Below are 12,497 nucleotides of genomic sequence, written 5' to 3'. Positions count from 1 at the left end.
GTAAATACAAGGGTATCTTGAAAATTTTGGAACATTACTAAGGTTTTTTTTTTTTTTTTGAAAAAGAAGCCAGAAAGGCTATTTATTGAATGAAAAAACTAGTTCAAGAAAAACAAACAAACCAAACAAGTACAGAAACGGAAACAAAAAGAGAAAAGGAAAAAGACCAAATAATTACAAGGAGAAGCCACCATGTAAGAGGTTCTTCATTTACCAGTGAGGCAGATCACTTTCTTGTTGAAATAAAGTAAGGCTATGGAGACTAAAACCATAAATGGCTAATCTATGAGCAGCTGCATTCCAATCATGGGGGATAACATGGATCTTTGGACTGCCAAGGAGGTGGAGAGTATCATTAATATGCTTAAACCATGGATCCAGCAGCCAAAAAGGACTTGAATCACCAGAAATAAGAACATCTTTGAGCTCCTGACTAGTAAAGAAGATGCGCTGAAGATTTGAATGATTGTTGAGCGTAATTTGCAAAGCTAAAAGCCTTAGCATCAATGTTAGCTCTTGATGTATTAGCGATTGGACAACACCTCGCCATCAAGATAGAAGAATTATAATTTGAGATTATGAAACTAGAAGCTCCATCAGTAGAATTTTCTCTCCTAAATCCTACAAGAAATAACAATGGGCCATCAGAAGAGGAAAAATTGTTAAGGATCAAACACTTACCTCGTTGGGGGATATGAGCTGTAGAATACTCTTTAACATTAGCTAAAACTCTGCAGGCAATTTGTGGAAAAATTTGGCACTTCATTTCGAAAGATCAGATTACATTGAGTTTTCCACATAAGCCAGACACCTGCTACAATCACTGACTTCGTAAACACAGAGTTGTTTGCATGACAATCTATCAGCCATGACCCAGATGAAATGCCCAAAGGGTTACTAAGTTAATTACTATGTAATATGAGTTATCAACCAAACATAGTTATCATAAATTATCACAACATTCCTAAGCACATAGCATTCCCAATTACATTACCATGGTAATCTCATTACATGATAAAATATTATTACCACGAACCAAAAACTAAAACAAGAGAGAGAACTCTCATCACATGCTTCCATACCCATTCACAAAAAGCACCAAATTAAACACATCCATTTAACTATGGCACTCTGAACACTTTAATTCAAGTTTCTATTATCAATTCATAACTGAAATAATGCATTTAGAGAACAACATTGTTCTTGATGTTCCTGATGAGCTTACAAATGTATGGTATTCAAGTATATTTATTCAAAGAACTCCTCGTAGATCCAAACTCTTATTCCGAGTCATTTGCTTGGTGCGCTCAGCATCAGGAAGATAAATCTAGTACACTCTGGACTTGCTCCTTCACCCGAAGTGGTTTGTTCTTAATTTTTTTTGACATTCAAACAACGACCAAAGTTAGGAAAATTCAAGATAATATGTTTCACTATAACAATAGTAGTAGTGATAATTTACACATAGCATAGAATCATCTTGTCTAGGATAGTTAATTATATCTAGTTTTCTAAATCTAAAATGAAGGATTAATTTCGATTACCCAAGTTAAGTTGTTTGAAGAAGAAAAGATTAGTTTGGTGAGTCTGGGAATGGTGTTAGACGATAATTAGTTTGGAAGAATATTAATCTGTGATTCTTTAGATGATATACGCATAGAGCTCTATCTAATGACCTTCACATAAATAAATAAATAAATAAATAAATAGGTAATTAAGTAACGAATTAAAAATCAATAATTAAAATCTTAAAAGAGTAGGATTGAATGATATTTGGCCCTGTTAGGTATGGATATACATAGACTTGCCTATGAACTTAGTTTTCAAGACAAGACTATAACAATTATATAGATTGAGAGGAGAAAGAAAAGTTTAAGTTACCTTTGTAGGGTACAATGCCATTTTGGCAATACCACACTTGCCAGCAGGGTCACTAACATTTCGTTCAAGCCTTAGGTACCCTGCTTCTCCCCAAAAATCTCCCCATGAATTTTTAATGAGCCAATAATCTTGAGTACCTTCGGTACCATAGCCAATTAAAGTCACAGCGTGATCCAACGCTGTCCCGCAATATTTAGTGAATACTCCCTAGAATAAAAATTTTGCATGCATCAAAATTTGTAGAAATCACGAAATAAACTCACAAGGAAATAACACATATTTGACAGTAATGTACAATTTATAATTTCTTTTACCGAGAGGCTATATTTTTACAACTAATTGTTTAGATATTCATTCGATAACATTATGTAATCTTGTATTTGTGCAAGTAATTGTGCATTAATGCGCTCTATTTATAATAATAATTTTAAAAATAATACGGCATAATCATAAAAAACAACAACAATAATAATAATAATAGTTTTTAATAAACTAAAATAATGTTTAGAACCTCACCGATCCATACAACTTAAAAGCCCTTTCATAACCTTCAACAGCACCTGCAATAGGTTGTCGGGCAACATGTGTTTTTAAGATTTTCTCGTTATTGCTAGGAATCCATTTATACCCATCAATTGTAACAACTTTGTTGCTTTCCTGCAGCAGAAAAGAAAGACATGTAAACAAACATGTTAATAGAATTACATATATATATATAGCAAGAAATTAATGCAAAGTATGGCCAAAACCTTGGTTGTGTTGCACTTTGCATAAACAGCAGTGTAAGGGTAGTCTTGTCTGGTGTCAATGCCCCCATTTTTCATAACGTATTGCATGGGTTTGTCAAGGTAATACGGATCACAACTTTTACGTTCACAATCTACTAGCTGTTGTTCTGATAATGCTACAACATCTCCCGTGACAATTTGGTTTATGCCTTCTATTGCTGCAACAGCCGTGAAAGCCCAACAACTAACTGTACATAAAAATATTATGAATTAAAAAAATCACCAGTATAACTTAAAAGTATAAATAAAAAGAAAATCTTTCTTTCTGGTTAACACAGAAAAAAGAACCCTCAAATATAGGAATAAACATACAGCACTTATTTTATCTTTTACAAAATGAACTATTATATACCACATTCAGATTATTAATGATTCAAGCATTTTATGCATCAGTTCAATTATTGTACTTAATTAACAGTTCATTTCTCATGAAAAGAAAATAGTGTATTTTCTTCTATTTACTCTAGAGACTAATACTTTAGCAAATTTTTCAAAAAATAAAAAAGGTTTTTTTGGATTTATGAAGAAAAGAAGATTTATCGATATTTATCTCTAAAAAAATGCTAAAAAAATTAAGATGTATTTATTGAAAATAAATACTACTTACAGCAACCACCCTGGTTCCTCACAGGTTGAACAGCACCTAAATCTCTCCAGTCAATAGAATCCGGGACTGCGTTGACAGTCTCGTTGACATTGTACTCATCACTCCCATTTCTATTATCATCAATCATGTCTATTCCAGAGGGTGTCGGTAAAGTGCCAAGATAAGTGGCCCTATACTCCTCATCAGTGATGTCCGCAAAAACATTAAGAGCAAGAGTGAATGTATGATTGCCTGAATTGTGCTCGTCGACATATTTAAGGTTATCCTTGAAAATCTCATACCTCTTCTCCTTTTCGGCTAAGTCCTGGTAAGACTTGTTGAGTTTTACCAGCCAACCTTCAAAAAGGAGACTAACTTCGTATTCAGATCGAACAGGAACCGGTGATGAAGAGGAGTATAATAAGAATAGGGAGAATATGGAGATGAACAGTAGTGCTACATGGATTTGAGAAGCCATTGGAGTTGATTGGGGTTGGAGAGTTGAGAGCGTTTTGCATGTTTAAATAGATGTAAGAGGCCACTAGCTATAGGATTCCCCAAGGTATCCTATAATCCACTGTGCATGCATGCATGCATGCATGGAAAGTGAAGAATTTGTGTTTGGGTTTCTCCCAACTAAAAATCGGTAATTTCTTAGCAATCATTGGTGGCATAAAATTCCATTTTAAGCAATGGCAATTCATTTAATGTATTTGGCATGATCACAAAAACTTGGATAAATCCAATAATATTGATGATTGTACTTACCGTTCTTCTTAGCACATCCCACATGGAAGTCAGATGCAATAATAGAGCATCTTTCACAGGAACAATGTTCAGTGTTTTTGTTCATTCTTTGATTTATATGTAGATTACTTGAATAGAAGTCATTAAGAGAAAATATTAGTAATCAGTTTGGAGGAGATTGGTGTTTTATAATGATTAAGGATAGTTTACAATACAAGAATATGCAAATTTAGAAATTAAACACAATGTTAGAAACGAAATTTATTCCTTTTTAATAGTACCCGATTAAAAATGGAATAAAAATCTAATTTTCATTTAAAAACAAAACACTTTGTTGTTTTTAATCTGTTACTAAAAACAACGGATTTTAAACTGTCATTCTAAAATATAATTTAATTAAAATATTATAAATTATCTGTTTCTAATAAAAAAAATTAGAGACAGAATTTAAAAATTCATATTTTATTAAAATAATTTTAAATATTATAAATTGTCCTTTTAAATCCGTTTCTAATAGAAAGGACTAGAAACAGATTTCAATATTTTTATTTAAGAAAATATTATTGAATATTATAAAATGTTCATTTCTAATCCATTTATAAAAAGGACTAGAAAAGGATTTAATAATTAATATTTTATCAAAAAAAATATTATTAAATAATATAAAATATCCGTTTCTAATCCATTTCAAATAGAAAAGACTGTAACACATTTAATAATCAATATTTTATCAAAATACTATTAAATATTATAAAATATCCGGTCTAGAAACTGATTTAATAAGTAATATTTTATATAAATATTATTAATTATTATAAAATATCCGTTTCTAATTTAATAGAAAGGAACCAGAATTGGATTTAATAATTAATATTATAATAAATATTATAAAATATCTGTTTCTAATCCATTTTAAATTCGTTTCTAATAGAAAGGGACTAGAAATAGATTTAATAGTTAATATTTTATTAAAATATTATTAAATATATATTTTTCAAATTGCTTAAATAATTTATTTTTACTCACTATTATTTTAGTAACATAAATAATAATTATCAGAATTTTTTTTAGAATAATATATATTACATTTTTGGAAAAAAAAATCTATCCATATATATAGCTCTTTATTTGTTTATTTAAATAGTAAAAGAAGTATTTTCATATTACATTACAAAACATAAAATCATCTTTATAAAATAAACATAATTTCATCATTAAATAATTGCCAATTTAAATAAATATATTTTTATAATTTATTTCTATTTAATTTTCTGGTTGGATTTAGGTTTTTCAAGTGCCTTGTATCTAAAGAATAGAGAAACAAATAAAAAAAAAATAGAAATTCGGTCTCCATCAAATCATAGCCATTCATTCCCCAGATCGACGGTTCCTCCAAGACCCCCACAACCACATCGCCAGCATCACAGACCCCTTTCTTCATCTCCTTTGATAACAAATCTAAAGACCACCAACGACCTTTGGGTCTATTGGTACACGGGTCGCCGATAGAGCTCTCACCGAGTGGTGAGAGTTCGATTCTCGGCTGAGGGCACATTTCTGGGAGTTGTGAATAGTGGTTGTGTATGGGTGGTTCCAGCGCCCACGTGAGCGCGGCCCCATCCCCATTTATTCCACCGAGGCTTGTGCACGTCCCTGGGTCTTTAGTGGGTTCGCCCCGCTCCTCTTTCCCAAAAAAAAATCTAAAGACCATCACGACACCGCCATCATCAACACCCGCATACTGCTATGACCTTTGTCTCTCCCACCTCACCAATCTCACCTTTTAATACCGCCAACTCACCAACAACTACGACCTTTGCCTCTTCCACCTCCAAGACGCCATCGACGAGCTCAAAATCCTTCTTCGCCATGAGAACGCCGACTTCCGCATCTCTAAGAACAACCTCCCCAAATGGTTCTCTGAGATCCGCAATAACTGAGCCATCATTGATGAGCTCCCAAGACTCCGATTAGTAGAAAAGGGCATCAGCCATCATCACCGAGAAGCATGTCACACTCTAGTTATCATAATTGGGATTTGAGTTGCTTGAGTGGATAGGGTTTTTGGTTTCTAGATGCTTGATTATAGTTTTGGGGAATTTTATGTGTTTTTTGGTTGATTTGATATAGCCTGTTCTCTGATTTCATTAGATTTATGGTCATGTTTATGATAATTTCTTTCTAGATCACACTAGTTTTGGATAATTGTTAATAGACACGAATTATGTGTGTATACAGTGCAAGTGCATGGGTCATCAAGTAATACCTCATGGGTGAGCACGAGGGGCCATATTCCTCAAGGAACGACGAGAGTCTCCTATTACTTTTCTTTTCAGCTTAATCAATAGCCTCAATGTGTTTCTTAGGTTTACTTCTACAATTTGATTAATAAAATACGGTTGAGGATCTTTAAGTGCAATTTGAAAGAATGGGTGATTTATGAGAATTTCGTTAGCAATTACTTATGAAATGACTTAAGTTGTGATAATTGTATTCTAGTATTGGACCGATGGAATTCAGAGGCCTACTAGTCCCAATCTCTTAGCAACCAGATCTGAAACACTAGGAACTTAGGATGGAATTTCTTTCACCCCAGCCTCCTATGTTTGCCTTAAAAGATCAAGAATTTCTGAAAAAGGGTTCAATCAAACCCTAATCCAAAAATTTAACAATACCTAATCTCTTAGCGCATGCATAGATCAAAAAAGGCATGTATATTCTAATGCATGTGATAGGGATGCAAGTGTATGTGCCGATTGTATAATAAAGTGTGTGTCAAAGTAGCGATGTCAGTCACAGGGAAAAATGAGATTACTAGTAGTAACCCTAGTTCTAAAAATAAACATGACCAATCAAGTGGTGTGTGAGAGCGAATGAAAGTAAAAAAAAAAAGTTACGGAATAAAAGAGTAGAGAAGTCAGGGGACGAAACAATGTCCAAGCATAGCATCCCTATAGGGTTTGTTAAGTGCAGAACAAAGGTTGCCTAAGAATGCAATCATATTTGAACCGAGAGATTTCCTAAATCATACTAGACCCCTCTTTCAATGGTGAAGAGTAACTGAATTGGTGCAGAGCTGATGTGGTTGACACACCCCTTGTGTGTATCCGCAAGTGCATGGGTTGTTCAACTAATAAAGTGTACCCACTGGGTCGGATAGTCTAATCCACAAGGAACAGGAGTATTAGTAATGGCTACTTCTAAGTTATCTAGTCAAATGATCAAGAATATGATGTGATGAAATAATTCACGAAATGATGAATGTCATAAACAAGTAAGAAAAAGTAAAATGAGGGGAAGTCTCAATCAATGAAAATGAGGTATTAGGGCAATTCTCCCACTATGACTCAACCATTAAACATAAGATTCACAAAGTATTCCTAAACCAAGTTAATTAAGTCATGAAAATCCAAAGATAAACGGTTCATGGCTCCATATCACCGATACTAGTCCCCTGCGAGGTCCTGGTGGAGAAATCTCTCAATCTCAACACCTCACACCACATATAACGGCATAGCACTCTAAGGATTCCAAAGGATGTATATGATTCCTAAGAATAGACCTAGCCCTACTTGTAGGTGAAAGGTCCCTAACCCCCTACAAGATCTCAGTGGAGGACTCTCTCAATACCTCACACCACATATAGTTGCTTAAATTAAGCTTAGGGAATACGGAGATATAATACACCAATTAAAGAGGAAAAGGAACGTTCCACTATCTCATGACTCACCCTCTCAACCCTCTTTAAACTTGATGTTCTAACCCTAATAGAGACCTCTCTCTGTCTCTCACTAAGGTGAATGAATCAATACAAACCAATTAGTCAATAGATCAATAAAGCAAGCAAGTATTAAGAACACAAGATTATAACTCAACTAAACTCAGATTAAAAGAAAAACATAATGTAAATCAATATAAAGAATAGAATCCTGGGGTTCTCATTTCCAAATACCCTCTAGGGTTTAGCTCTCCATGGAGAAAGTTACAAAACAAATTATAGAGTAAACCCCCTTGAATTCATTATGATGGCCTTGATGGGTAGTTTCAACATCTTGATAGATTTCTCTTTGAAGCTAGGGTCACCAGCTACTTCCTCGATGCTATAACATGAAGAGAAAATTGATCAAAGTTGGTAAAAAAAATGTCCCCAAAGTCATAAATACCACCTCTCCAAACCCTACCCATCTTACCTCTCAAAAGTCTTGAAAAAGTCTCCCAAAAATCAGGTAAAGCAGCCTTTTATGATCAAAAACATGTGCATGTCATGTGCTGTCACACACCTATATGGGTTGCCAAACACCCGTGTGTGCTGCAAATTTTTTCACATGCCCATGTGGAAATTCCATACTGCCTTGAACAGCAACTTGCTACAGTACTTGTTACAATACTTTCGTGACTGATGCTTTCAAAATTCTTCTTCTGAGGCCACTCAGCCGGGCACACATCCGTGCGGTAGATCATATGGCTTTTTGTCAACTAAACACTATTGGAAGGGCTCTTTAAATCTTCACAAAAGTCAGGACATGAAGATGTGGCTACCTTTGTGCCCTTACAACTCATAAATTAACTTGAGCTCTTTAGGAAGTTGGCACACACCTCTATGTATATGAGCACCGCTTATGTCTTCATCCTTATGTCATGCAAAAGTATCCCAAATTGTGCCTTCATGACCTATCTTTGCTTTATTTTCTCTCCAAAATCCCTCACATCCCTATTTGCGCAAAAAAACACCAAATACAATTTATGAGACATAAAATATAACAAAAATGATACTTGATGCATGTAAAACATATAAAAAAATATGTTCACTCAAGCACTCATTAACAATCATCCACGGAATCACATTAATACTTTATGAAATCTCAGTGTGAGTTAACAAGGATCTCTTAAATAGGTAATGTATCTTGTAAGGAGAGATTACCCTAATCCGAAAACAGAATATAAATGTGGTTTCTCCTAAAATATATACCACATGATTGCAAAGAGCACAAAGATACTCATTAACTCACTCGAGAGAATTGAGGGGGACGTCATCTCCAAAATACTCTATTTCTAGGCTTACCCACAATTCCCTCTAATCTTGGTGTGTCTATGCTAGGTGGGTATTTCTACTCGTCACAAAGCACATCGAGTATGATAACTAGGGCTTTCACCACAATAGACATCAAACATTCAAACACGCAATTAGATTCAAATAGCATAAATTGCAATTAAGTAAACAAATCAGTCACATAGAGCTATAACCAATGTCAAAGGATAAACACTAAAGTTCAACTATGTCCAAACATAAAGAAAATTAGCCCTCCATTAATGAATGGTGATCATCCAAGTTATAAGAAATGAAGAAAATAGAAATAAACATAGAAACCCCCTTCTTAATCGCGCTGGAAGTAGATAATAGGAAAACTTCCAATAAGCTTCCACAAAAACTGTCAAGGTGCTACTTGACAACTACGATCTTCCTTCCCTTAGTGATGTATCTAAATCTCCTCTAAAATTCACCTAATAAGCCCAGGTGATCCGTCTCATTTCTTTCCTAACCTCGCCTCCAAAATGGATTCAAGATTGAACACAAAGATGCCTTAAAAATCCTTATCAGGTCTATTTATACTCGATTGCTTATGGGGGTAAGGACGTCGGCATAAGGAGATGGAGAAGATGGGTCATGAACCTTACGAGAACACTTATGGTCATAAGTCCCATCTGTAAGGTCTTCTATTTGTGTTAAGGTCCAACTTACGGCCGTAAGCTCTAGACTGTATGCTTCATTATGTTGTCCTTACAACAACCCCTATAGGCGTAAGCTCTAGTCATAAACTACTCTGCATAGTCCTTATGGGTGTCCTTATGGGCGTAAGTCCTACCTGTAAGGTCCTCTCATTTAGCTCTGAACTCCCCATTACTAGCATAAGCATACCAGTAAGGTTCTCTGGAAGATGCTTACGACGTAAGCTATGTCGTGAGCTACCCATAAGCCATCCTGTTTACCTTGTCCTTATTTAGTTAATGCCAAGAGAGCTCCATCTTTTTCATTTTAGGCCTGGAGTGCTTTTTTCAGTTCCTTCTCATCTTTAAGTGATGTCTGAAGCCTGAGAATGCAACACACACTATGTTTAGCACTGAATTACACAATATGATCCTAATACAAGCCTAATGAGTGTACAAGAATGATATAAAATAATAGAATATTGTATACTCATCAACGGGAAAATCTCTTCCTCACACATCAACAAAATAATCATTACAATCATGCATTGAATCATAATTAACTAGAAAGATTTTTTAGTTGCTAATAAATATATATAAACAAGGATCAAGGTACATAGGCATACAATTATCCTTGAATTGGGCCTTATGGATCAAAAATATAGATCAAAATAATGAAAGATTCAAGACACGTAGAATAAAGAATTCCTAAAATTGACTCCATTCAATAGGTCTCTGATGGTTGAGGTTGAGACGATCCTAAGATCGTCAAGATAGATCCGAATCTCTTCTTTCGTGATCCACTATCAATACTCATTGAATCTCCCTTGAGAAACTCACCAGAATCCACTAAAAAATTTATGAATCTCATCTCCAAATGCACAGGTCTCTAGAAAACCGTTTGCCTTTACCAAATCTGACAAAAGAATCCCTTCTGAATTGTAAAACCTAGGGTTATTTATAACCCAAGTCGGCCATGGCCTCACCACGCCCGTTGTGGAGGGCATGGTGAGTAAATTCTGTTAATTGGGCCGCAAGTCTCCTCTTCGCACGATCTGTCTTGTACTTGTATGGATTGGTCATGGTTGTTATAATTTACAATGGCTATTGTGGAGACCATTATGACTTCTAAGTTGTTCACTATAACTGTACATTAACACAGCTTGATAACGGTCATGATAGAAGTGAATAACGATCATGGTAAGATGTCACCACGGTTGTTGTCCGCTGTGGTGATGCTATGGTTCGTAAAGTTGATTTATTTTGCATTGACATTCCACTATATTCGTTTCTTTAGCCCTAAGATGGAATAAAAGATCATGGTGAACAAAAAGAATGAATTTTTGTACTAGTTTGGTGATAAACATGTAAAATCTAATGCTAGATGCAGCATAAATGATATATAAAATATACATTTTCAAGCACTTATCAAACCTTTCCACACTTAGGTGGTGTTTGGTAGGTGGGAAAGTAACCACTTTCCTGGTAATCTTAATCAAGGGAAAGCCCTTCCTGCGTTTGGTTGGCCCTTTTCACTAGAAAGTTACATTGCTATGGGAAAATCATGCCATAAATTAATGGAATGTAATTCCCTCAATTTATGGATGGAAAGCTAGTTTCCCATGACAAAGGAATGTGAGTTTATAGTGTAATAACAAGAATAACATTAACATTAGTCCCAATTTAGCTTGCTGAGAAAATCGATCATTGTCTAAACCCTTGGCTCCTTGGCCGCGCATCTCCTTCTTTGGTGATATAGCTTCTCTCTCTCTCTCTCTCTCTCTCTCTCTCTCTCTCTCTCTCTCTCTCTCTCTCTAGAAACATCAACGGCAAACAAAACTCCATCTTCTTTCTTCGTACGTGATTTCTATTGTCTCAACTATATGGATCTTTGTTTTGTTATGATATGGTTCATGGTGTTTGTTGTGATATGTTTGTTGTGATTTAGGTCATAGTGTTTTGTGCTTGATCGGTGGTTTGTTGTGATATATTTGTTGTGATTTACTAAGATTTGCTTAATTATATGTCCAAATCTTTTAAATTGCTTTTACAACTGAAACTGAAAATATGGAATCCAATAAAAATCTGAATACTGAATTTGAATTAATTATAGATGATAAAGTTCTATTGAGAATGATTTGTATGTAATGCTTAAAATTGTGTTTTGTGCTTGATCCAGTGGTTGTTGTGATTTTGATCATGGTTATTTACTAAGATTGATTGATGAACATTGAAGGCATATAAAATCACTTGCCCAGATAAATATCAGTCATCTTAATGTAATATTTCATTTAGACAATGTTATCCCTGTGTAGGTATCATGGGATTTTCAAAAGCCTAGTACCTGTTAATGTAATATTTCATCCACAAAATAACACCCAATTGTAGGTTTTCATTTAGGCATTGTAACCACTATGTCAGCATTTATGGGATTTTCAAAAGTTTGTTGATTATTGAAGTACCAAACTATTCATGACTTCTCAATAAGTTATACTTTAAGTATAATTGTGCCCTTGTTAGATATCACATTAATTAAATATGGTTATTATGTTATGTAATTTATTTGTTTAATAATTTATTATATTGTTAATTAATTATGCTTTAATTTATTAGTTAGGGAAAAATGGATGTTTGTAATGATGAAGATTTGACATTGATGATGGTTACATGTGCAATGAGTTTAGAGTTCCTTAATTTGTTAATCGAGATTTATTCTTTGATGGTATGGTACTATAGGCTTAAAATAATGTTGAAAAGATGCAAGAGAGTGTCATATTCTTATCACAATA

General features: G+C 34.2%; 1 protein-coding gene across 1 annotated transcript; it reads right to left on the bottom strand.

The window, feature by feature from the left end:
* Positions 1-1,068: 1,068 nt before the first annotated feature.
* Positions 1,069-3,733, bottom strand: LOC120269210 (zingipain-2-like). The gene is made up of 5 exons (XM_039276550.1): positions 3,277-3,733; positions 2,631-2,857; positions 2,398-2,538; positions 1,882-2,088; positions 1,069-1,370 (listed from the first exon to the last, which is right to left on the bottom strand). The coding sequence occupies exons 1-5, from the start codon at positions 3,731-3,733 to the stop codon at positions 1,314-1,316; spliced, it is 1,089 nt and encodes a 362-aa protein (XP_039132484.1). The 3' UTR covers positions 1,069-1,313.
* Positions 3,734-12,497: the final 8,764 nt, after the last annotated feature.

The sequence above is a fragment of the Dioscorea cayenensis genome, chromosome 9, assembly GCF_009730915.1.
Source record: "Dioscorea cayenensis subsp. rotundata cultivar TDr96_F1 chromosome 9, TDr96_F1_v2_PseudoChromosome.rev07_lg8_w22 25.fasta, whole genome shotgun sequence".
Taxonomy (NCBI): domain Eukaryota; kingdom Viridiplantae; phylum Streptophyta; class Magnoliopsida; order Dioscoreales; family Dioscoreaceae; genus Dioscorea; species Dioscorea cayenensis.
The sequence above is the reverse complement of the archived record's forward strand: the minus strand, read 5'-3'. Positions and strand labels throughout refer to the sequence as shown.